Source organism: Manis javanica, chromosome 18 (assembly GCF_040802235.1).
Source record: "Manis javanica isolate MJ-LG chromosome 18, MJ_LKY, whole genome shotgun sequence".
NCBI lineage: Eukaryota > Metazoa > Chordata > Mammalia > Pholidota > Manidae > Manis > Manis javanica.
In genome coordinates this window covers 7,277,263-7,303,037 of record NC_133173.1, presented here as the reverse complement: position 1 = coordinate 7,303,037, position 25,775 = coordinate 7,277,263, and the positions used below count along the sequence as shown (strand labels likewise).

Below are 25,775 nucleotides of genomic sequence, written 5' to 3'. Positions count from 1 at the left end.
GTGAAGGCTCTCCCCTTCCCCAGTTTACAGCTTTGCCTATCATTGCCTACAAGGGTGGCCAGGAAACTCCTGTTCGGACGAGCACCTGGCAGTCAGGTAAGAATGGATGAAGCAAGGTGACAGCCACGGGGACACAGCCCAAGGGTACCCGCTGGCTCTGCCCTGGCGATCTGGGGGAGGGGCTATGTCCCCATTGTCCTGATCTGGGAGCCCCATCACAGGTGCGCGCAGGGTACTCAGGGCCCAACAGGCTCTGCCAGCTCCTCTCCAGCCCAGGAGCTCAGGCCCACACCTGCCTTTGTGGGGGGATTGTGTTGGACGTGAAGCCTGGGGGTGGCTCTCTGCAGCCATCGCCTGGGAGCTCTGTGGGGCCCCAGGCAGGGAGGACTCAGAGCACGTGAGCACGGCTCTCGGAGGCCAGGGCCAAAGTGGCCGGCACCTGGCCTCATAAAACTGAATGCGTAGAGTTGTGCAAGCAGGCCTCAAGGCAGGGGAGCCCCCCAATGCCTGTGAGGGTGTGCGACAAGCTTCTGACCGGGAGACCCCCGCTCCTACTCCTGCCCACCCTGGAACTGACCTGAGGCTGGCAGGCCCCTGCCCCTTCCCAGATCAGGCCCCTTCGTGGCTGTGCTCGGCTTGGGTCCTCCTGGGCGGAGGACACCTCATGGGCCCATGGCTGCTGGGAGCCTGCAGTGAGCCGGGAGCCCAGCACCGTCTGGAAGATGCCCTTGAGCCCTCTGTGGACCCGTGAAGCCCAGGTGAGGGCTTCCTGACCTGTTCTGTGCTCTTGCCCCTCTGGTCACCTGGTGAGGCCTGAGGACTCCTCAGGGCCGTGATTTTAACTGCACAGAAGATAACACACCAGCCAGCAAGGGAGCCCACATGTTAGTCTGCTAGAGCGGCCCCAAACGCGGTACAGCTGCGAGGCTTGAACAACAGCCCAGTCTTGTGCCAGGTCTGGAGGCCTGCAGTCTGAGGGCAAGGTGTTGGCAGGGCTGTGCTCTCCCGGCACTAGGGAAGGACTAGTGGGGGGGGGGGGTGGTCTGTCCCTGCTTCTCTCATCTTCTAATAGCCCTTGGCTGGTGGCCGCATAGTCCTGACCTTCCCAGCATTCCCCTGAGTATGTGCCTGTGTCCACACGTCCCTTCTGTCTCAGGACACCAGTCATGTGGCACTTGGAGCCCATCCTACTGCATTATGACCTCATCTTAACTGATTACCTCTGCAAAGACCGCAGGTCACGTTCTGAGGTTTAGGGGTTAGGACTTCAACATAGCAACTGGAGGATGCAATTCAGCCCATCATGTCTGCAAAATATTTTAAAAACCAATTTAGGATGGTGACTGTAATATCCACGCTTCTCTGTTACCATGTTAAGTAGTGTGATCTAGAAGCCACTGAAAGAATTCCTGTACTTTGGAGATAGTAATGAGTGTAAGTGGCATTTGCATATACTTCCGTTTGTAGTGTCAAATGAAAACAGCGAGAGACAATGTCACAGGGCCGGCAGGCTGCCGTTATTGGTGGGACAGTTACTTAGCTTCTCGTTGAAGAAAAATGCTAAATGTCAGCAGTTCTTGAAAATAAGGGTGTCCTGCAGCGTCTCCAGGAGGTTCTCCAGGGGCTAATGAGGCAGAGCCCAAGTCAGAGCCCAAAGCGCAACAAGGCAAGAGAGAGCCCTGGGCAGTGCGTCCCTGCTGGGAACGCGTCCCAGCGCCCCCTGCCCATGGGCAGGGCCCCACTCGGCAGGTGCAGAGGGCTGGGTGGAGAGGTGGGCTGGGGCCTGCTCTGGGGGGGAAGCAGGAGGGCAGTGAGACGACATTCCCCGCCTCTAAGGGGAAAACCTGGTGGGGTCACTGGGGGCCGGGGTCACAGCATTTGGAAGTTTCTCACTGTGCAAAACAGCCACCTCCCGGCGACCCGGAACCAGTCTCTCTCCAAGTTGCCCCCTTAGAGACAATTGCTCCTTCTTTCCCAGGATGATTTCCGGCTCCAGAGGTTGAGCAGAGATGGTGGGCACGTGCCCGTGGGGTCCGTGGCCTTGCCAGCTCCCGAGCTGAGGAGGACGTTCAGAGGCAGAGAGAGCAGTGGGGAGTGCGATCCGTGCTCGGGCAGGCTCACACGGCGTGGACGCCTCCGGGCGGCCTGGCCTGTCCTACATGGAAAGCTGTAGCCACCTTGGGACTGAGGTCCCCAGGGATCCCTCGGCCCCAGCACATGGGGGACTCTGAAAGCCCCACTCCAGAGTCAGTCTGGGAACAGGGTGCCAGCCCTGTTCAGCATTGCAGGATGGGCAGCCCTTTGCTGGTATCATGGGTGGGGGTGGGGTGGGGGGTGCCTGGCATGGTTAGTGCTTTGCAGAGCCTGACCTTAATGCCCTCTGCTAACCCTGCCCTCATTGAGATGGTATCCGAGAGTCAAATGGCTTCTCCAACTTTGCACGCACAGAGAGCTGACCCAAACCGCCACTCAGCCTGAGTGCGAGCCCCTGGGGGAGCAGCCTCCCCTCTGGGCCTGTTTCCTCACCAGCAGGAAAAGGACAAGAATGCCCACCTCCCAGGGTCATGAGGATTAAAGGAGGTTATTCAAAGCTCTGGTCAGCAGACCACTGGGCCTGACCCCTGCTAGCACACCGGTGGGCGTCTGCAAGGTGGCTGAGGCTCTGCACGCCCTGCTTCACCCACTCCAGGAAGGGTGAGCAGGGCAGTGCAGGCAAGGCCCTTGCAACTGCAGACCCACAGGGAGTTGCACAAGCTACTACTTGTCCTTCTGTATGCACCCTCCTCTTTAGTGACAGTGTCCTGAGGAACACCTATCACTCCCCAGCCTCCCGTGCCAGCATTCAGGAATTATGTGCGAGTCTGGGGTCATACCCTTAAAGAGGCTTGCTGGTCACATCTTCCCTTCCTACCGGCAGGAATGCAGACGGGATGGTAGGGGCTGGGTGGTCACGTTGGGCCAGGAGACGGAAGCCTCGCGTGGAAGCTGTCAGAGCGACAGGAAAGGGGGCTGGCTGGGCCGTACCCCACGGGGCCTGGGCTCCCTTCCGTCTGCGAAAACGGGGCACACGCCTCACGCACCGCACAGGCTGTGTCTACAGCGGGGTGTCGCCTGGTTTCTGAAGGCCAGCGTCCAGTCCCGGCCTGTCGGCGGCCCTCCCAGGGCGATGCCTGGGGTTGCTTGTTCTACTCACACCCCACTTTTGAGATCCGCTCGTCCACGCGATGATCATTTTTATTGGAAATGTGTCGATAGCCCCGTCAGCATCTGAGGCGTTCAAGCCCCATTTGGGCTTTGGGGGGCCTGTCACTGGCGGGCGGAGCAGAGGCGCGGGGACGGGGGCACGCAGCTCGGCCCCAGCGGCCCGGGGGGGGCGGGCTGAGCCCAGCGCCCCGCCCCTGCCACGGGCTCCGGGGCGCCAGGTGCGCACGCGCGGCAGGGGCCCAGGGCGGGCGCCGGGCAGCCGCAACGACTCCCGAGGGAACCCAGAAGCCTCCGCGCGGGGACCTCACAGGAAGATGGGCACGTGGCAGGGCGCGGCGGCCCGGGTTTCGGGAGACCAGCAGCAGGGCCGCGGCCGCAGCCGCAGCAGTGAGGTGCGTAAAATAGGGGTGTCCTGCAGCCTCTCCAGCCCCACTGGCCCGCGGGGCGGCCACGGCCCTGACCCGGTGGGCGGAAGTCGAGGTCTGCCCAGGCCTGTGACCCCCAAGGCAGGTCCCAGAACCATAGAGAAATGTTTTTCTCTTTATTAAGTTAGAAATGGATAAAAGCAACACAAATCCCGGGGAAGTACCGCTGCGAGGTTCTTTGTGCCGTGAGAAATGTGCTTGTGCCCACTCGGCCATTCAATGGGCCTAACCCCACAGCAGGGCCTGTGAACCCGGGCGCCAGGGCGGCCCCCTCCCGGGCCGGGCCTCCCCCGGGACCAGAGGCGCGTGGCTTCAGGGCAGCTGCCGCACAGCACCTACAGCAAAGCAGCCGGCTCTCCAGGGCCCCAGGACAGGGGTACGCTGGGGAAGGCCCCCGGATTCGGGAGGGGAAGGAGCAGATGCTTGGCCGGTTTCTGCCATTCCTACGTTTTGAGCTCCAAGGGCAAATGGGCCAGATCCAGCTGCCAGCTGGAAGGCCACAGTGCCCGAGGGCAGTGGGTGCTGGCAGGGGGCTGGGGGCCGGGAGGAGTCCCGGGCCCTGCGGCCTCCTCCACAGGGATGACTCCAGCCCTGCTGAGGGCTGTAGTGGCTGCTCTGGAGTCGCTCAGCGGTTCCGGTTCATACCTGCTCCTAGTCTCGGAAGGTAGGGCCAGGGTGGTCCTATCCAGAGAGGGGGTCATTGCTGCTTCTTGGGGTGGGCTCTGAGGAGGGGAGGAGACAAGGTGGCCCGAGGGCATCCGCTTGTCTAAGAGCACTGTCACCCAGGTTCACCTGGGTCCTGCCGTGTGGTTAGGCCTGGGCATCGGGGAGCAGCCTCCTGGGGTGTGGCCGGCCTGCCTGGGAGGTGGCCAGGTCGCTGAGGGCAAGGCCGGATTCTGGGGAGGGGCCCAAAGGAGTTCCCTCTAACCCAGGGGGTCTGGGTGTCACAGGTCAGCTGACAGGTTTCTGCTCTTCACATGTGTCCTTCATTTTCTTCTTGGCAACTTCTGCCTTAGTCCTGGAGGACCTTGTTCCCCTGAAACCTGAGTCAGTCTCTGTGGGATAACATCCCAATACCGCCAGGGAAGCCCGGAGTCACAGGCTGGGTCCTCAGGGCCCCCCAACCCCGGGGCTCTCCCCTGCCGGGCTGCCAGCCCCCATCCAGGACTTGCTGAAACGGGGGACCTCACAGCTCTGCAGATGTGTCCTCCCTGAGGCCGAGGAGCCCTGGAGTCCGTCCACGCCCCTCTGGCAGGTGTTCCCCCCTGCAAACCACTGCAAAGCAGAAAAGCCTCAGGCGACACACAGGGTGCTAGAGGCGGCTTCTCTTCTGTCTGAAGTTCAGAATGGTCCTGAAGCCACTGCTCCGAGCTTGGGGGCGGCTTCCAGCCATCTGGAGTGCGGCTGGCCTGCAGTGGACTTGAGCTTCCCGCTGCAGCAGACACATCAGGTCAACTCCGATGAGCGCTGCGGCGTGGGGTGGGGAGAAACACACAGTCTGTGAACGAATGAGGGGGAGAGAGAGAGTGTAAATCATGCCCTAAGCCGGACAAACTGATAATCAGGAGGCTGTGTGTAAGGGCTGGCCAACAGCAGAAGGCCCAGGTGGGACAGGCAGCTGTCATTTACCCGCAGTGCACACCGAGCAATTTGGTCACCAACCTGGGCTGGGGCTGCCTTGCCTAGAGGAACTATTTGTGTCCATTCGGCCACCCCAGCCGCATTTCCTGAACACCCTCGACCTGGCAGGCACACTTTTAGGCCCCAGGGAAATAGGAGGACAGACGGACATAGCTGCTGTCCCCACAAATCCTCGTCCAGTGGGAGGAACTGCTGGCTTACACTAAACTGCACAGTAATGACACATCGAGAGAAACGCTATAGATGAGGAATGAAAAAAATCAGAGATTAGAACCAGGATTTATTTTGGTGGTGGGCATGGGAAGGAGGGAATATTTCACCTGAGACCTAAAGGGTGGACAGGAGTTTGCTAGAGATGGAAACAGCAGTCCAGGCAGGAGTGGCATGTGCCCGGGGTGGAAATTTGGCATGTTTGAAAATCTAGAAAGTAGGCCAGTGTGGTGGGAACAGCAAGGGAGGGGCAGAGAGCAGGGCGGTGGCGGGGTGGCAGCCACGCGGTTAGGAAGGACAGTTGTGAGCAGTAGGCAGCACGTTTATTCGTGGGCTCAACAGATGTTTACTGCGCAGCCCATCAACCCATGCCCTGCGAGAGACCGTGGGGACTGACACAGGCCAGTCCCTGTGGCCACGGAGCGCCTACTCCAGGGCTGGGTTCTCAGGCAATGTGGTGTCCCCTCTCCCTGAGCTTCACGTTTTCCGGGTGACCGATCCCTGCCCCAGAGAAGGAAGGAGTACTCTAACGCACATGGAAGGCGTTGTGCAGAGCGTCCTTAAGGCAATTAGGAAAAGCCACCTGCCTAACCCAGAGCCATGCTCAGCAGAGCCAGAGCACGCCTCCCAGCAGGGGTGTGGCTGTGGGGGCCTGGAGGGGTGGGGGGTGCTCAGAACAGCAGCGAGGAGCCGTCTGCCCTGTGGGGCCATGGGTTTAAGAGCAGCTTCCCTGGAGCAGTGCCAGAGGGGCTGGCAGTTCTCCCCACGATCCCGGGGCAGTGCGGAGGGCACATGTGCTCTGGCCGGCAGGTGAAGCGCAGCTCGGGTGGCCCTAGACCAGGGAGGCATGCTGCACCACGGGTGCCCGGATCACGACCTTCCTGCACCCGAGCTGCCCAAGGGAGGTGTCACGGTGGCTCCGCAAAGTCAGAGGTGAGCTGTCTGCACAGGCTGGCTGAGCTCCCCAGGGACCCTCACATCCACTCCCCAGGAGGCTAAGAGGCGACACAGCCTGAGCAAGGATGGTGGATGGTGAGGGTGCTCCTGGTCTCGAGGCCTGGGTTATACGGGCCCTGCCTTTGTTCTCGCTGTACAGCTGTGTGAGAGCTGCAAACATAAGGGCTTTATATCTAGGGGTAAGTTTGTCTGCATTTAAATAACATCATAAGAAGAAGAATTCCAGCCAGCACAAGGACCTGGGGGACCTTTTCCTTGGAGTGGGGTGTGCCCCTCGCCCCACTGTCGCCGCTTCTGGAGGGCTGGCTTGAGCTCTGCAGGACGCCCCCACGCCCCAGGGGCAGCGACGGCCCCCGGTTCCCCCAGGCTCCATCTGCCCTGGACAGCTGCAGTCCGTCCGACAGGGCAGGCCCCACACCAACCCCCAGCAGGGTGTCTGCAGGGGCAGGCGGAAAGCTGGCTCCCAAAGCTCCCAAACCGGGACGTTCCAAGAGGCCAACCCAGGCCTCTGGGCCTGTCCTGCTCCGCCCTCCTGGCACACCAGGCTGGGGCGGGCACACCCCCCCCCGTGAGGCCCCCCCTCAAGGCGAGGTCCCTGGGTGGGGCCCCACTCAAGGCGAGGTCCCTCCGCTGCCCTGGGGCGGCCCACCTGGGCTGTCCTGCGCTGCTGAGGGGACAGCTCCCTGAAGGCACCCGCACAGCCCAGCTCCTGAATACCCGCCCGTGTCACACAGCTGCCTCAGGCTCACCCCATGGCCAGCCTCGTCGGGGGTGCCTGGATTTTTGGCAGCTGCTTCTCTGAGGCCTAGTTTCTCCATCTGCGAGACGGGATACACCTCCACCTCACAGCAGATGCGGGGTCAGCGGTTCCCCCAGGCTGCCCGTGGGCAGCAGGCCCTGGCAGACATCCTGCGGGGGGTTGGTGTGGGGTCTGCCCTGTCGGACTGCAGCTGTCCAGGGCAGAGGGTGTCCTGATCCCAGGCTGGCACAGGGCTGATCCTGATGAACAGAAGCCAAACAGGAGACGGCAGGTACAGGCACAAATGGACAGACCTGGGATCTGTTTTGAAAGGCCTTAACTGCCCGGGCACCTTCACCACAGCAGGCCCATCCCTTCATCCTGTGCTCTGGGACTTCCCCTGGTAGCAGCTGCCCTTAGGGCAGGACAAGATGTGCTGAACAGTCAGTGACCGGGCCCCCTGTGGAGCCCCACAGGGGACTAACAGGTGCTGGCACTGCACCCCCAAGCAGCTGGGTCTCAACAGGGCTTGTAAGAGAAGACACCCTCCTGGTGGCCTGGACGCTTGCCCTGGGGAACCCAAGCCCATCAGGGCCCAGGCAGGCTGGGGTGGGAGGGGGACAGGTGCTGTGCCTTTTGGGAGGCATGTGTGGTGGGAGGAACTCAGTGGGAGAGAAAAAGAAAATATGGCTCATGGTTACTTAGTGGGTGACCCAGGGGTCAGCGCCCACTCCCCGGTCCAGGGCCTTCCAGCTGCCGCTACCTCGGGACATGCTCCGACTGTGATACTGGCGCCCAGGGGTAGCCCTGGAGGACCTGCAGGCTCACACATGGCACCTCACCCCCACTGCCAGGGGCCCCCGCCCAGCTGCCTGGGGACGCCTGCCATGTGGGCCATGTCTGGGGCCCAAGTCCCACTCAGCTCATCTGCTGCAAACCCCTGCCCTCTCTGAGGCTCAGATGACACCCCGTAACAGCACCTGTGACACGTGGCTGACAGGGTTAGAGGACAGCATGACCCCAGCACTTGGTGCCCGTGGAAAGCTTAAATTGGCTGACACTGGGCGATCAAGTGCTTGGGGACAAATGAGGGGTGTCATCCAGGGTGAGGGGGTGCTGTGGAGGGCAGGGGGGCCTCTGGCTGGTGGCTCCTGAGGTTAAGTCAGTCTCGTGGGACAGATGGAGGGTTAGGGGGCTGGGGAGGCGCTCCAGGCACGGGGTCCCCCCCAGGCCCTGTACCCTGCTGGACAGCAGGGCCAGGGAGGTAAAGCTGCAGGGCAGGCTGAGCACAGAACCCATCCTCCGGCCCTGCACTGGGCTGGGCGACTCCAGCTGGCAGCAGCTCCGTGGAGGGCCACAGGGGCTGGGGGTGCAAGGGACGGGGAGGCAGGAGGCATGTGGTGGCCCTGGGGTGTCAGGCCCAGGTGAGGCTGTCCAGTCAGATGTAGGGCTGGCTGGGTTTCCTGCAGTACCCCCGTTGTGCCTGCTCCTTCGGCCCTGAAATGTAGCAGTGGCACCCGCGTGTGGACAGGCAGGCCTGGGCAGCACTCAGTGGGGAGTATGGGGAGGGCCTCCCGAATCACAGTGATCCTGGGGGTGGGGGCCGGACCCTGCAGGAGGGGCTGTTCCAAGGACAGCGGGAGTCCCCCTGCCCAGAACCTCCTGAAACCGTCATCCCCACCACCCTCCACTACCTCGTAGAATGCTGTGTGAACCCAGCCCTTGCTTGGTATCTTCTAGGTCAGGTCCCATGAGTGGCACCCTTTGTGTGCAGAGGGGGAAGCTGAGGCTCGGGGCAGCTGAGGAGTCCAGTCAAGGAGTGGGCCGTGGCCGGGGAACCTGCAGGAAGGCAGAGGGCTCACAGCCTGTGCTGCCCTGTCCTCCAGCCCTCTGGGGCCCCAGGGGGGCAGACACCAGCTAAGGCCAGAGACCACAGGTGACACTCCCAGGTCCCCAAGTTCCCCAGAGAGCAGGAACAGGGAACCAACGAGGGAATGCCAATATTCTCTTTGAAACTTTCTCCTCAGGGGACCAAGAACTCTGGCTGGTCAGATTTTTCTCCCAAAGAGGAATAGCACAGATTAAACAAAACAGAAAAGACCTTGAAAGGGAACAAACCCATTCCTGTCCAGGTTGGCTTTTGTGAGCCTGCACACCCGTGTAAAGGATTTGATGCCTTTGTCGGGCCTGCCCCACCTGCCAGCCTATCCCTTTAAGGGCCTCAAGGGCAGGCCGGATTCAGGGTAGCCACTGAAACCCCCGTGCTGTTTAGAAGCAATTCCAGCCAAGTAGGACTGTTTCCACTGTGCAGAGCTTTCTGCACCATGTCAGCAGCCGCTGGGTCATGGAGGAAATTAATTTTTCGGCTCTGGCTGGCTCCCGATGGGGTTCCTGTGCCCTGAGCTGAAGGGGACTGAGTCTGCGCCGAGGCCAGTCCTCAGGGCTGCAGGGGCCCTGGGGCAGGGGCAGGCATGGCCACCGTGCCAGTGGGTAGAGAAGCACCTCAGCTTGCAGGACAGCCTTGGCCCACTTTGAGGAAGGTCTCTTTTCTCGCAGAGGGATGGCAGCGCTGCCCTGCCGCCTCCATGGCGATGCCTGTCCACAGCACCGCACGTGCCTCACCCGAGCACCTGTCTGGCTCCCCTTGTTTTGCACTGCAAGACTGCTGAGGCCTGGGCTGCCCCAGGAGCCCTGGCTCATGGGTGTGGCATGAGGTCTGGGCTTCGGCATTTGAGAAGAGCCTGGCCTTGCCCTCGGCTTCTGGGAGGTGATCTGTGCCAGGCCTGATAGTCTTTGTGTAGTGCAGGCATGGGGTGGGTAACCATACCCATGTGACTTAGGGTGCGGGCTTTGGGTCACACTTTTGGGTCACTGTACAGCTGACCTGGAGAGAGTAACCATGAGGGCAATCAATCAGTCAATCCTATGTGCTGGGGCCCTGATAAAACTCTGGACCCCAGAGCTTGTGGAACTTCCTTGCTGGGAAATACTCAGTGGGCACTGTCACTCCCTGATGCTGGGAGAGCGGCACTATCCTGACTGCATGGGAAGACGACAAGGGATGCCTCAAGTTTGGACCCCCCGCCCCACGGCAGGCTGCCTCCTGCATCCTTGTCCTTGGTTGGTCTTACCCTGTGTGCTTGTCCTGTGGTAAAGCCCAACTGTGACCCTCCCAGCCTCCACACACTCCAAGAGTCCTTCCAGTGACTGCTCGGAGCTGAGGGTGGTTGGGGGAAGCCTCTTAACTTGCAGGTGGCATTAGAGGTAGGGATGCTCTTGTGTGGACTGTGCCCTGTGGCTCTGCAGGTTGGCCTCAGTGCCACACAGCACTGTCACGACTCTAAGTGGTTCCGCTATGCAGCTGTGTCTGAGACATGCACCAGTCTGAGTCTGATGTCATTTCCCCAAGTTGCTTTGCACAAGGTCAACTGCAAGTAAGGGGCAGAGCCAGGCTTTGGCTCTGGAGCTGGAAAAAGGTCCCAGAACCCCCAGCCACTTGCTGCCCCACCCAGCCTCCCCTAGAAGACACAGAGGTCTTTACTCAAGTGGGAACAGGCCCGGGGGCCTGAGGGCTCACCTGGCTGGGCTTTCATGAGGGTAGGTGCTTCCAGGTGCTGACAAAGGCAGTGGGGATGAGTGAGTAGGGCACCGTGGTGATGCAGTTCCACGTGTCCGAGGTGGGGTCGTAGCAGTCCAGGGTCTTACATCTCTGGGTCCCGAAGTAGCCCCCCACCACATAGAGCTTATTGCCCGAGGCCAGGGCATGGCAAGACATGCGCTTGGCAGTCATGTCCCCGACCCGCGTCCACTGGTTGGTCTCGCAGTCGAAGCGGTAGGCCGAGGCGGCCGTGAACTCCGTGTCACCTCCCAGGATGAAGATCTGGCTGCCCAGCGCAGCGGCGGCTGTGTACCGCCAGGGCTGGGGGCACTCGGCCCTGATGGTCCACCGGTTCTCCGAGGGGTCGTAGCACTGCACTTTGGACACCATGTCCCGGTGGATGCTGGTCCCTCCGAAGACAAAGAGCTTCAGCTTGGCGCTCACCACCGCGGCATTGCTGACACCGTCCCTCAGCGGGGCCACCATTGTCCACTTGTTGGCGCCGGAGTCGTACTTCTCCACCTGCTTCAGGGAGACGGAAGGGGAGGCCGGGAAGACGCCTGCCAGGGACGTGTGTCCCCCAACCACGTAGAGGCAGTTCTCCAGCTCGGCAGAGCCATGGCCGAAGCGGGCAATCAGCATGGGTGCTGCCTTGGACCACTCCTCGTGGACGGTGTCATACACCCACACATCCTTGGAGACCCCGTTCTCAGAGCCCCGGCCCCCGGTCACGTAGACCTTGCAGCCGATCGCTGAGGCGCTGAACTCCTTCCGGGGGCTGGGCAGGTCCGCCTTGGGGATGATCTCCTTGGCCTTGTGATCCACCTGGTAGATCTTGTCGCACATGAAGGTCTGGCCGCCCAGGATGAGCAGCGTGTGGCCTGCCTTGCGTGGCCGGGCGCAGGGGCTGGTGACCACACCGTCATTCTGCAGGATCTTGCTCTTGCAGTGGAGGGCCTCGTCCAGGATGAGCCTGGTGCGCTCGTCCGCCAGGAGCAGGGCCTCGCTGCGGACGGCCTCCTTCAGGCAGTCGGACGGCAGCAGGGCCAGCCGCACGCCACGGAGGAGCTCGGGCAGGTGGGCCTTCCGCTGCTCGGGGTCATGCTTCACCCACTGGAGGATGGCTTCAAAGACCACCCGCTCATCCTCCGTCTCCAGCTCGTCGCTGGAGACGAGGTCCAGCAGGGTGTCCTTGGACAGGCTGTTGAAGTCCTCACTCTGCCGCACCGTCTCGAAGTGCACCAGGCACATGCGCCAGGAGAACTCGTACAGCCTGCGGCACTGGTGGGCGTCCGACAGGAGCATCATGCCCAGGCAGTTAGAGGGGAAGAGGTTCTTCTCGAGGAACTCGGCTGCTGCGTCGCGCACGTCGTGGAACTGCAGCATGTCGCCGGCCTCCAGCAGCGACTCGGCATTCTCCTCGTTGATGGCGATGCGGGACGAGTAGGCGAAGTCAAGCAGCAGTTCCAGCACCTCGGGATGCAGGCTGTCCTGGAAGTTGACCGTGTCGTCCCGGCTCTCCCGCAAGCCGTGGCTGAACATGGCCTCAAAGTAGCAGCTGGAGGCAGCCAGCACAGCGCGGTGGCAGGGGAAGGCACGGTTGCCCGCCCAGAGCGTGACATCTGTGAACATGCAGTGCTTACGCAGGGTGTTGAGGTGGGCCAGCACGCAGTCGGGGTGTGAGGCCTTGTGGAAGAGGGTGATGTTCATGGACCCCGTGCTGCTCCGCGACTTGCGGGTCTCGTGGACGCTGACTGACATGCTGGGCCAACCTGCTGGGGGACAAGGCCACAGGTGAGAGGGACCAGGCCCAGGCTCCCCACCTGTCCGTGTGGTAGCTCACCCCCACCTGCAGGCTCCCTACCACCTGTGCATGTGGCAGCTCACCAACAGCCCCAGGCCCAGGCCAGCCACCCCTGCTCTTCCACCCCTCCTCTCGCTCAGATCTGCACCCCTTCAGCCATGTCACCAGAGATGATGTGGACGGCAGTGGCTGAGTGTCACCCCTACTCTTAGGAAACTGCTTTTGTTCTCAGGAGTTGGGACCAGCTCTGAAACCAAAGGCCTCTGGCCTGGATGTGAGCCACCCCTGGGCGAGCTGAAGCTCGTAATGCCTCCCATGGCTACAAGAACATGCACATGGTGTCCCCAGCCAGCAAGCAGCCGTAGGGGCAGCGCTAAGTGGCCAGTGCCCAGGACCACATCCCCCCCCTCAGATGATGTGGCTCTTGTGGCCCCATTCTGCTAGGGAAGCCAAGGCTCAGAGAGGCTAAGTGGCCATGCAGAGTTGTGGAGCCGGGACTACCAGTGTGGGCTGTCCAGTTCCTAGCTCAGTCTGCCCTCCCTGGGCCCCAGGAGGCGGATTCCTGCAGGGTTCACTGTGGAAGACTTGAAGCAATATGCCCAAGGAGCAATGGGCTCCAGGCAGAGCCTTACACCCACCGTACTCCCAGTGGGACCTGTCCTGACCTGGGCTCCAGGCAGTGCCGGCCAGACCCCTGCAGTTCCCCTGACCCTGACCTTGGAAAGATCCCAAGAGTGGCCTCATACCCCAACTGCTCAGTGTAGACATGTTCTGCAGACCCAAAGGCTTCCAAAGGCCTCATGCCCCATCTGGAATGAGCAAGCATTTGGAGGAGAGGCCAGCTGACCTTGCAAGACACCTCCTCAATTCCAAAGTTCCAACAGGAAGCTAAGAAAAAAAGGCCTGGATGACAGCAGGACATGCTGAATGCTAAAGCAGTCCAGATTTGCCTCAGCCAACTACAAGATCCTAGGCCACAGCCAGCCACTCACCTGCCTCCCCACCTGCCCTCCTTGGCCAGGCCTGGGACTCGGGCGCTCACAGGGCTGGTGTGTGAGAGCAGACAGACACAGCCTGGTCACCTCCTTGGAGTGGGGGGACTCCAGAGCTTTAAGAAAGTCCGGACAGTTGCACAGCCTGACGCACTGCAGCGCCGTGGGAACGAGGCTCAGACAACAGGCACGCAAAATCATATGTCTTGAGAAAAGGGGGTCCAAAAGTGAAGTGCATTCAGCATCCTGACCCCCAAAAACCTGTTCTGCCTTCTTTCTGCTGGATATTGAGGCCAAAGAAAGCACCCCTTTTCATTTTTCATCTTCAAAAGTCTATAGCCCTCCCCCACTCTAAGTCAATTTTCTACTTAAGCAACAATCTGGGAGGGAAGGAAGGAAGGAAGCGATTTCATGCTTGAGCGCAATTGTAAATTGGTGTCCAAGGGCAGCGCGCTCTCACTCAGCCCTGGCAGAGGACCAGAGCAGCCGCGTACTGCCAGTCAGAGCTGCCTGCGCACAGCCCCACTCTTGGGCCATGGTGGGAAGGCACGGGGCCGGGGCTGGCCTTGCTGATCTGGTCCCAAGCTCCAGGCAGACACTGGGCCAGTGACCTGCCTGCGACACTACCATGTACGTCTGCCACCGCAGGTCACCAGGCTCCAAGGCTGTGAGAATGTGAGGGTGGGGGACCCCCCCCATCCAGGCTGCTCACAGGGGTCCCCCCTCCACCACCGGTACTGGGGCACCTCTGTCCTCCTCTGAACCCTGATTTTCTCTTCTGTAAAGCAGAAGTCCCTGTCCTGCCCAGGCCTCAGAGCCACTCGCTTATTGGCAGTTACTTACATGACTGAGATCTGGCCCTGGCCCACAGAGGCTTTACTGGCAGCCTGGTCCCCACAGATCTGAATTACAGGCCCTGCAACACTTCCCCAAATCATGCTGTGATTGCTGAATCCTCACTCGGGCTCCTTCCCCCTCAATCACAGACACTTTCCCAAATGGGGCCGCTCACCGGGTGGCCTGTCTGACCCATCCCAATCATGCCAGGGCTGTTTATGGGCCTCGTCACCAGGTATGGTGTTTATGAGGTATGGCCTTTGATCCGTGCAGTGCACTGGGGGATGGCTCCAGAGACTCCAATTCAGGGTCCTACGCAGAGGCGGGGCCTCACTTACAGTCCCAGGTACCTGCGTTTCTGTGGGCCCTGCCTGCTCTGGGTCCCTGAGCACCTCACTGCACCTGCCCCACGCCCGGCTGCTTCTGAGCTGAATGCAGCCTTGAATGCGTGGTGCCCGTGTGTGGTGGGCTCCGTGGCCATTCACAAGGCCTGGCCCCGGGCCGGCCAGAGAACCAGCGGCCCCCACTTACTCTGCAGGCACATGTGGACGCACATTCTAAACCGTCAGATGGAGGCCCTCTTGGGATTTCTGGCCCTGCATGACACATGACACACATCCTTCCCCCGGGTGCCCCGCATGTTGCAGGTCCATCTTTCTGAGGCAGCCACATGGGGGACCCAGGTGGAGCCCCCCCTTGGAGGGGCTTAAGGGCAGGACGAGGCAGGAATCAAAGACTGAGAAAGTGCAAACCCGAACAGAGCAGCCCATTTGCCCTGAGAAGGAGGTCGAGCGGTGACTCTCTGAGGTTGACAGGCGCCTTGCTCAGCACCAAGATGCCTGCCTGCGGACGCAAACTCCTGCACAGGCGGCGAGCCAGCGACACGCACACACCCAAGCTGGTTCCCACCCGGCTGCGTGCCCGGGCACCTCCGCGCAGGGGCACCTGCGGCTCTTGGCCCCGTCGTCCTGCCCTTCTAGGCAGGGCCTGCCCCAGGCCAGTCTGCAGGAGGAGGGCCTCGTCACCAGGCCTGTGGACCAGCATGTTGAGGCCAACACAGGGCAGCCATGCAGAGCTGCAGACCCACCAGGCTAGAAGGTGGGCGCTCTGCGTGCTGCCTGCCCTTTCTGGGGGCTCCTCATCTCAGCTACCAATGACCTGGCAGCCTCACTGCTCCCTCAACTGTACCACGTGCAGGGCAGCTCTGGGTGTTTCCCCAAGCCTGCTCCTCCCCCAGCCTGGAAAATGGCACCAGGCCAAATACCAAGGCGCGCCCCACTCCCCACATCCAGTCCACCAGCAAGGCCTGTGGCTCCAGTTCCTGAATGAGTCCCAGTCCGACCCTCCTCCCCACCTCGGTCCCTCCCCTGGATGAAAGAACACCCACTCACAGCTTCCGCTTCTGCCCTTGCGCACCAGGGTCTGTTCTCCATTTGACTGAATGAACCCATCGGCCCCTGCCTTTGCCCCAAGACGCATGTGGTGTCCAAAGCACGCTTCACGTCTGCTGGAGTGCACGCCTGTCTGCTTCCCATGTCCAGAGAAGGTAAGTCCCAGGCTGCGACGTGAATGCATGTGGTGGGCCCTTAAGCCGTGCAATGCCCTCCAGCTGCAATTGGCCGGACTGGCCAGTTGGCCCATGCCAGCCTCCCAGCCACCTGCCCCACTCCCAGATGAGCCGAGGAGACTTTGGTTGTGACGTTTACTGGAGCTGTGGGGATGAAGCGGGCTGTACCAGGGCCACTGACAGGGCAGGACCGAGGCCAGGGGTGAGAATGGATGGCAGCCGGGCTGCCCAAGATGGGAGCTGCAGCGGACGCGGAGCGGGCCCATCCCTGCAGAGCCCCAAGCCAGTCTCCCCCCACCTCTCCTCTTGGCTGTTTGAGAGGGGCTTCCGTTGCTTGTCCCAGCTGGCACCAAGACTCACTGGGATGTCAGTTCCCTGAATTGGGATGGGGGCTGCTTGCCCTGGTAAAGGGTCTTAGCTGTGTGGGTCCCTCCAGCCTTCAACCTCCAAGGAGGCCCCACCCCAGATGACTGTCAGTGTGCAGTGCCAGTTACACGCCCAGCCCTGTGAGGGCTGGGGACAAAAGGAGTGAGACGGATGTTCCCAGCAAGTGGCAGGTGGGGTGAGCATCTGGGAGCGTGCGTGGAAAATCAGGTTGGCCAAGGCTCCCTGCTGTGGGGGAGGGGGCGCCACAATAAACACGAAACTCCCACAGAACTACTTTGACTACCTAAGCGTCATTGCGGGCTTTGATGGATTGAGGCACGTGAAGTAACTGACTGCATGACACTGCCAGGCTCCAGACCAGCAATCTGCCATCCTGCCAAGAGGTATGGATCCACCTCAGACAACACCTCTGCTCCCTACAGCACGGCCTTACCTGCAGACAAGCAGTTACAGTGCACCAAAGAGCCGCGTGCTCCTTTCTCCCATCACGCTGGAAAGCTAAACTGCACAAAGAAACAAAGTAGCCAAGGGGAAAGACCTTCGGGAGAAACCTGCCAGCTCTCTGAAGATTCCAGTGACCAAAAGCTAAAGGCCTCCATTCTCAGGGGAAAACGCTAGAGGCGACGAAAGCTGTCTTTCCAACCCCGTCCCCACTTCCTCCCCAACCCAGGAATCAGCAATGCTTAAAACGTGGGCCAAAGCCCCGTGATTCTCTACTAGAGGCCAGAGGCGGTGGGGAAAGCCCAGGGCCCGGCAGGCAGGTTGCCGATAATATGGTTCTGATTCACTCACTGACTATAAGCTTCCTGAACGATCCCTCACGCCACGTTCCAGGCATGGGAGATGGGCGGAGGGGAAGGGTGACAGGTGCCGCCCCCGGGGCACTGCACTCCAGGGTTGGTGGTATGGGGGCGGGGACAGACCCACAGCAAGGAAACCAATCAGTGAATGTGTGGGTCCCTTTACCCCCTGGGAGCACCCGAAGAACACAAGCTGCAAAGGGACAAGAAGACAGTTGGCTCCTTTCAGCCCCTGTGAAGAGGGTCAGGAGAGCTGAAGCCTAAGTGATAAGCTGGAGTGAGGCTGCAACAATGGGGGGAAAAGGCAGGTTCCAGGTGGAGGCCCAGCCAGTGCAAAGGCTGCGTGGAAAGAGGTAGGCTCGCTCAGGGAGGGGAAAGGTCAGGCAGACAGGCAGGGTGCCAGTAGGGCGGACAAAAGATGGCCGTAAAGTCTGTGACATACCTGCCACTGACAGGTGGGATCTGTGTCTCCTCCCCGTGACCCTGAGCAGGTTCTGTGACTGACCACAGGGCCCTAGCTCTACTGTGCCCATTTCTGTGCTCAGACTGTCAGAGTTCGGTAGCTTCGCTTCCTGTCTCTTGTAGTGCTCACTCTGGGGAAAGCCAGGCACATCACGTGAAGCCAGACAACGTGAGGCCACCATACTGTGAGGAGGCTCAAGCCTGCCACACGGGTGACACAGCAGCCTGACAGTTCTCCTCTGCCCCCGTTCCAGCCACGTGAACGAGGAGTCGGCCTCGGGCATTCTAGCTGCAGCAGACGGACCCCCCAGCCAGAGGTGAGAACTGGGGCTGCAGACAAGACCGCCAAGGCCACAGACGGCCAATCTCAGAACCCCAGACAGATCCTGACTGAGCACCTGCTGGATCCCAGGCTGTGCCGAGGGCTGAAAAAACAAAAGTCATGGGCCTGCCCTGTGGGCTGCGCAGCAAGCACGCACCACACAGGAGCAAAGGCCCGGGTGCGAGAGGCGGAGAATGCGCTGGGGCTGTCTCGGGATTCTCCTCCGCGTGCCGACCCAGCTGTGGTGCAGAGGCCCAGAGGAAGGCTGGCGCTCCTGGAGGCAGCTCAGCCGCAGCTCTGTGACACTGGGAAGGTTAACTCACCTTTCTGGGTATATTATTTTTTCAACCATAAAGTGTTGATGGAAACAACTGCTACCAAACAGAGTCGTTATGAGAATAAAAGGAGCTAATATCTGGTAACCGTCTCCAGCAGCCTGGGCCCATAACGCTGACTGGGTCAGCTCTTTTATTACTGTTGCTGTTATGACCACCACCGCCGAGCACAGAGAAGAGTAGACACTGCCGATACTCCCTCCATCCCTGCCCTCCACTGGGAGTAAAGGGATGTTCACTGTCTACTCTATTCATTTCTAAGTCACTTTCATATTTTCATAAGTACACAAGACACTACAGGTTTCTGTCCAGTCTTCGGGACCTGGGTTACTCCTGGAACGGTACTAGGGAAGGAGTGAAAAGCTCTTAAATATCACACACAGGCAGCCTCAACACTGCAACCATCGTTCCGGACAGGCTGCGGGGCTGCGGGGCTGCGGTTTAAATCCCTGCCCTGCCCTGTGTCTTGGGGAGAATGCAAGCACCGCTGGGGAGCCCACAGAGCACAGGGGGATCCACACGTCCAGTTTTCAAGTGGAAAGTCAACTGAGCACCCTTACTAAGCAGACAGATCCACTTGTTAATTCAAAGTAAAATTAGTATGACCATTGGAACTGAATCACAGCCACAGACCATTCTAGGTACAAGTAAATTATCAGAAACAGGTCCTTGCAGGAGATGTTTCTGCATTTCAATGGCCCTTTTTTCAAAGGAACAAAAACCTTCTATATGTTTATTCAAAAAATTGTATATACCCTGTTTTTAATTTAAAATACAACGGATTAGAATTGTTTATACTTTTTGCTGTGTGTACTTATTCTGATTTTGGTTTCCAGCTTGTTACTGTGAAAGATTTCAAACCTGTAGTGAAGTCCTGGGAATTGTGCAACACACACGCCCTGGCTTCTCTCCTGTGGTTCCTCTGCTGGATGCCACCGTGCCCCACCCTAGCCTCGGCCTCACCCCAGTCCTGTCCTACCCTGACCTCACCCCATCCCCCTGCAGGTGAATGGGCCGGCTGGGGGATGGTTCTAGAACAAAGCGAGGCTTAGGCAAGGGGGGAGGGTGTTGCTTCACACACTACTTGGTAACGGATGGGGTTCCAGATGTCTCTGTAGAAACCGTGCCCTGGGAAGGGTGCAGGGCAGGCCAGCCGGCCCCTGGGCTCACCCCCACACGGCAGACTGCCAACCCCTGTCCACACCCTTGGACAGAGAGAGCACTGTGGGGTGACCTGGTTCCCACTGCTGTTCTGACGTCACACATGGCAATGCCACCAGGCCGTCCCAGGTGTCGCCCCACCAGCTATCCCATGTGGGCAGCAAGTCCATGGGCCCTCTGCCTGCCTGCAGCCCAGGTCTGCAAGGGGAGGGCCTTCTCTATTCTGGCCTCTTAACTTAATGCACCCGAACGTTAAGCACACTTGAGGCAGGGCAGCCACTCCAGCCCCCATGATTGACAGCCAAGTCCCCAGCTGACTGCAGCCTCAGGTGGCCAGGGGGCCAGAGCTGTTGTTACAAGCTGACAGATGCTATTGGGATGGACACCAACTCCACTGGTCTGGAAGCAGTGCTTCTCCCTCCCGAGGAAGGGTGTGGCTGGGGCGCTCTGCGGGCCTGACCCAGGGCAACACCTTCTGCCTTCCAGGAAGGCCCAGGACAGGGGTCAGGGGTCAAGGCCTGTGAAACCCTGCGGACAGATGAAGAAACCTGTTGCGGAGGATCAGCAGGGAGTTCTGGTCAGGAAGGGAGCCAAGTCAACGTGACCACCACGCAGCCACGCACTTGCGCCGGGCCCGACACAGGTCTTACCCTCCCAGCCAAGCCCCACACACCTGTGACTGTTTTAATCGGGACAGGCTATAGTAACAGACGCCAGAATTTCAGTGGCCTGAGAGGACAGAGATTTCTTTCCTGCTCATCACGGATCAGGAGGTGGGGGTGGGGGAAGTGTTCATCTCATCCCCTCATCCCTGTCGGTCCCAGGGACCCAGTGACAGAGCAGCCACGTGTCACCATGCCGATGGGAAAAGAGAGACACTGGGAAGTATGGCGCTGGCAACTCAGTGTTTGGCTGGAGGACACACGTGATTTCTGTTCCCACTGCACCGGCCAAAACCAGTCACATGGCTTCATTCTCCCACTGAGAGCTGGAGGGCAGCCCTGCCGTGGGCCCCGCTCTTTCTCTAACTCATAGATAACAAAACAGCAGCTCGGAGATGAACGAAAATGGCTACAGCACTGCTAATACTGCAGACGTACTATGTTGCACTCAATTAGTAGAGGAGGTCTTTGTATGCTACCTTGTCTAGTCCCCCACAGCCTTCAGTTAATTCATCCTGTGCTCTGGACGGGCTGGGACACTCGGCAGGGAAGTGGGCACTGAGCTCCCACCCCTACACGGGGTGGGCCCAGTGGTGCGAGGCGGTCAGATACAGGTCCACCCTTTACCTCACACCTAGGGACTGAAGAGGTCTGTCGTCTCAGCCTCCAGGTGGGAACCCGGGACACTGTCTCCTCCGACCAGCTCTTGCACAGTCTTCCCAGCCAGCTTCCGTGCCCTTGAGGCAATACCATCGTGAGAAGTCACCCTCCACACCCTCAGATACCCAACACAGGTAACAAATTCATCCTCCCCTGTGCATCACAAAGGTCCTAATGAGATACAGCTGCTCAGGTCATTTTTTGTTCTCTGCTCAGATGAGGACCCACAGTTGGGCAATACCATCCCAGGGAAAGATCTAATGGTCTCCCACCCTTCTGCCGGCCGCTCAAAGACAACGGGAGGCTTTTGTTAGCTGCTCACCAACATGGTTTTGTTTTTAAGAGAAGCCATCTTGCTGAGGAGGGACGCAAACTGGCAGAGCCCTGCCACCTCTGGGCCACGCGTTGTGCCACAGCGGCCAGGGATGACCAGCGCCCCTCTCTCAGCCCAGCGCCCTGTCCTCTCAGGGTGAGCAGTCCAGGAGCCACGCGAGACAAGTCAAGACGCACACCGGGAAGGAGCTCGATCATTTTTACTGAAATGACAACATAAAAGGAAAGTGCCAGCCTCTAAGATGTAACCCTCTGGAATCACAGCCCCCAGCACAGGCGATTTCCTGGGGTGGGGCTGCGGAAGGCAGAGGGTGAGGACGTTGCCCTAAAGGGGGCAAAGCTGGTTCTTGGGGTGAGGAAAATCTTACTATTTTTATGTACAAAGCACAGATATACATACATTACACAAACTTGGAGTCTATCTCTTGTTAAAATATGTGGAGGGGGTAGGGGCAGTTGGGAAAAACAGGCCTAAAAAGCCTTGGGAGGGGAGATGATGAGGTTGGGCAACACTGGCAACAAGAGTAACTATCTTCCCTTTGGTTTACTTCCTTCGGCTTTTATCCCCAAACATTTTACACTGTTGCAAGTATGGAATGCTAGTTCACATTGTTTTCAGCTATTCAGTTTCCACATCCCTCTCCTTCAGTCGGGATTGAACAAGGCTGATGGGGGCTGCTGTGTGCAGGCCCCGCAGGCTTCCGGCTCCCTCATGAAGTGCTGTGTCTCTGTGCCTGTCACTTGTACTCTTCGATCTCTGAGATAGATGATTATCACCGTGATTTACTAATCCATTCATCCATAGTTTTTTTAATTTCTATTGAATGAACAATGTCTTTGCCTGTGTTGAATGACTGTATTCTCTTGAGATAAAACCTTGGGAGAAGAATTACAGATGTTTGATGTCATAGGTTGCTTAAACCACCCCTGCCACAAAGAGGCTTTTTTTCAGCTAAGGGAGGGGTAGCTCAGACACCTCGAACTCCAGCAGGGCAGGGCAGAGAGGCTGCTACCCAGCTTGTGCTGCCACATGCTGCTCCCCCTCAGTTCGGAGGGGCTGCTGGGCGGCCTGTGGTCCCCAAAGCTGGGAGCCTACAAGCCCAGCTGTTGCACCAGCCAGGGGCTGGGCCACTGGAGCGGACATCAGCGCTCTAATCAGAGATGCGACAAAGGACTGGCACTGTGGTTTACCCATCTGTTGAAATAACTTACTTCCTGTCACTTATCCAGAGCAGGACAGGGAGAGAAACAAAGAGGGGCAGAGAGGACAGTTTCCTCCAAAGCAAACATTGTATCATGTGCCTGGGTTCCTCCCTCTTCAGCGGGACTGGCACAGCCCTTGGCAAACGGGGGCTTTTGACCTGGAAGAAGGCTGACTCTCTTCCTGTCTGGTCTCCTGAAAGATTCACGAAGGCCCACAGATGGAGTCATTAAAAGCACTTTGGCCTAGATATCACTTTCATGAGCCACCTGGAGCCACAGCCTTGCAAGAAAACGGACATGCAGAACAGGAGGAAAAAAAAAAAAAAAACCACACAAGAGTAAAGCCATTTACTGGTATCGGATTTCTTTCTCCCTGTTCTCTAGAAGCTTCCTTCTTCACCAGGCTGTCAGCATTGGTGCTGAACCAGAATCAGAACGTTCCTCAATTCCTAAAGCCCAAGACACAGCTCTTTCTCTCCCCAGTGAGGACCAAAGGCAGGGGCAGGTGGCTGGAGAGCCATCTGGCAATCTTTCAAAAGGGCAAATGCGTGAGCCTTCTGCCCCAGAGCCTCCACTCCTGGGGACCTTGCCCTCAGCTGCACCTGCATCTGTGCTAAAAGCAAAAGGCTGGAAACAACCTCAGTGTGCATGAGTAAGAGGCCCAGTTAAATGAACCCCGTTTCCTTCACAGAGTGGAGCAGGGCGCAGGTATATAAGACAAAATTAAGCAACTGGTATTCTGTGCTAAAATGAGAAGTGCTTGAATAGGATGCTCTTTTACATGTTAAAACCCAGACTACCTGCTGACACACACACATCTAACATGCACACACCTGTTGGTATGTGCACGGACTGTAAGAAACTGGCTGACAGCAGCTACCGCTGGGGAGGAGATCAGAGAGGCTGTCTTCACCACACACCCCTCGGACCCTGAACTCTGCCAGATACAGCGGCACTGTTCTAAACACTATGTACATGTCCGGCCCTTACAACCTCCTCAAGGTGTCACTGTCATCACTGTACACAGATGGACAAACAGGGGCTCAGAGAAGGTCAGACATGAGCACACAACCTCAGTACTCAAAGCTGTGCCTTGCCAAATGGCACAATGTATGCCATTTAGGAGGACGAGGAACCTTCCTGACGGAAACGCTGTGTGTGCCTGAACAGGAGATGCTATTTGAAATGAAAAGCCCTTGACTTCTCCAGCACTCTGCTGCCGTTCAGCAACCTGCACCTTCCAAGGCCTCGGGACTGGAGAAGTGTGCAGAGGTGTGTCTCCCCACCACTGGTATCGTCTTGAAGAGGGCCCGGCGACTGTCTTTCTCCATGCCCGGAGAACAGGAGCATTAGTCTGGGACCTCCTGCCTTACCAGCACTGCTACCTCCATGCCAGGGGACCTGGACTGAATTTCAAACACTCAGTTTCCACATTTGTAAAGTGGGCATGAAAAAGGTCTCACACCCGCCTCACAGGACGTCTGAGAAAATCAAGGGGGAAACAGAGGCAGAGAGCTGGGCTCATGGCCTGACGCCCTGTTCCCAGTCTGCAGGGGCTCCCCGTAGCACAGCTGTTCTCAAATAGTTTGGCCTCATGACCTTTTTACAATTTAAAAATGAGTGAGGCCACTAAGGGGCTTTCATTTACTTGGTTTTGCCTGGTACTATCTGTCATATTCCAAACTAAAACTGAGAGAAAACTGAAATGTATTACTAGTTAACTTAAAATAATAAATCCATTATATATGTTAGCGTAAGTAACAGTTGTTTTTCATAAATCAGTTTTCCAAAGAAAATCCAAACAGTGACTAGATGCTCGTATCTGCTTCTGCATCCGAATTGTTAGGTTTTCACTGAAGAACACAAGACCATCGAGCCTCACATGGACAGGCAGCTGGAAGAGCGGGACTCGAGAGCCTATAGCTGTGGACGCTCCTCTCTGATCCCACGCCGACACTGGACAAGCGGAAGCTCCTTACAATTAGCTGCAGTGCGGGGCCCGGGCCCGCACCAGTGACTTCTGTCCTCTGACATTCTGATCCCTGGTCCATCTTGCACTCTGGATTTTTACCCATGCGTGATTTTGTAACACTGTGCAACAGTCATTTGGAAAACACTGGTTCACCGAGTCAGGCACCCAGAGAGAATGAGAGCAAAAGGCAATTACCATGAAAATGTACTGACCTGCAGGCCCTCCCCTTCCAGGCCACATCTGAGGACACTGGACTGGTGGAACTTCCTTATCTTCCACATGAGCCATGTTTAACTCAGAGAGAAAATAAACTTCTATGGGAAGGTGGGGGTCAGATGCAAGTGGGATCACCTGCATCCTGGGGCCCGGTCCCCTGCCTGACACAGGAACTGGCCTCCACCCCTGCCCCCAGCACTGGTAATGGGACTGCGCCTCTCCCTCCCTCCCACCCGCCAGCTGCTTCCTTCTCACCACAGGACCCCCTCATTCTCCCCCAAAATAACAGACCTTGCTAGTCTGCAGAGAGCAGAGCCTCAGGCGGCAAACCTCATGGACCGCACATGGCTGCTGCCTTGGGCTTTGCAGCTGATAATTCTTGGTCTCTTGAAATTACATATGTACGTATATTTATAGCCAAATACATGGGTGCTCAGAAATTGCAGCTCATTCACATACACATTTTTAGCATATCATCTGGCCACTGAGTTCCATCAGATGTTCCTTCCTGGGTCCTCTGCGTGGCTAGTCCTATGCCAGCAACAAGGTGAGGCCTTCGCCACTCTGATGGGCCCCTGTGCCAGTCCCTCCCACTCTCAGCAAGCCAGCGCCAAATGCTCTGCTTCTGACCGCCTCTCTCTCCTGCCAAAAGCCTTCAGTGAGGCTTGGCCATCCCAGCCCTCGCCGCTCAGTCCGTTTCCGCTCTGCAGCTTCCTCACCCTGCCCCCCATCCCCCACCTGGGGCAGAGAATCCTCTCACTTCATGATCACACCCGCCCCTGGACTGCACATCTGGTGTGGAGAGGACCTTGTATACAGTAGACGTTCAAAAAATCACCATGACAAGTAATCTCTGAGCACCTACTGTGTTGGGCCCTGTGCTATGCATTAGAGATGCGGCAGCGAGTAAGTAAAACACTGTTGTCTGGTCCCCTGAATAGAATACTAACATCCTGATACCCATTAATTCTCTGCTGCAATGTTGTGACACTTCTCCTGTTGTGCAGTATTATTTAGTCCTTCAGGTCACTGTGTACTATGCCCTTACTCGGATTTCGAACTCATCAAGGACAGTATTCTGTGTCACCTTTGCTGCCTAAGACATATTAGTTGTTCAATAAATATTGCTGACTGGGAAGCAGATTGAGCACAATACCCCTAGAATAAGAATCAAAACGATCCATCTGTTAAACCCATGTGAGGAGTCCCTGGTGTCTGCTGCCATATTAACTCGCAGTATGACTGCCATGTTTTATGTTTCAGTATTTTAAATGCTAGGTGGTAAAGA

The 25,775-nt window shown here is 58.3% G+C and overlaps 1 protein-coding gene and 1 long non-coding RNA gene across 5 annotated transcripts in view; one reads left to right on the top strand and one right to left on the bottom strand.

Annotated features, from left to right (window-relative positions):
* The first annotated feature begins 1,497 nt into the window (after positions 1–1,497).
* On the top strand, positions 1,498–25,775 carry LOC140847255 (uncharacterized). Of its 3 annotated transcripts, none has more exons than XR_012127075.1 (4): positions 1,498–3,596; positions 15,827–15,953; positions 20,742–20,897; positions 20,980–22,626. It is a non-coding gene; the product is annotated as an uncharacterized lncRNA (long non-coding RNA). The 3 variants fall into 3 exon arrangements; XR_012127076.1 differs by lacking the exons at positions 1,498–3,596; positions 20,980–22,626 and adding exons at positions 6,111–6,413; positions 24,146–25,775; XR_012127074.1 differs by lacking the exon at positions 1,498–3,596 and adding an exon at positions 6,111–6,413.
* The window catches only part of KLHL25 (kelch like family member 25), a 32,780-nt gene continuing 10,736 nt past the window's right edge, over positions 3,732–25,775 (bottom strand). Inside the window, exons 2-3 of one of the 2 annotated variants that reach the window (XM_073227042.1) lie at positions 10,754–12,549; positions 3,732–5,127 (exon numbers count right to left, since the gene is read on the bottom strand). In XM_073227042.1, the coding sequence (XP_073083143.1) occupies positions 10,766–12,535 (1,770 nt within the window). In that variant the 5' untranslated portion in view covers positions 12,536–12,549 and the 3' untranslated portion in view covers positions 3,732–5,127; positions 10,754–10,765. The remainder of the gene's footprint in view (positions 5,128–10,753; positions 12,550–25,775) is intronic. The other variant, XM_073227043.1, reaches the window with a different exon arrangement.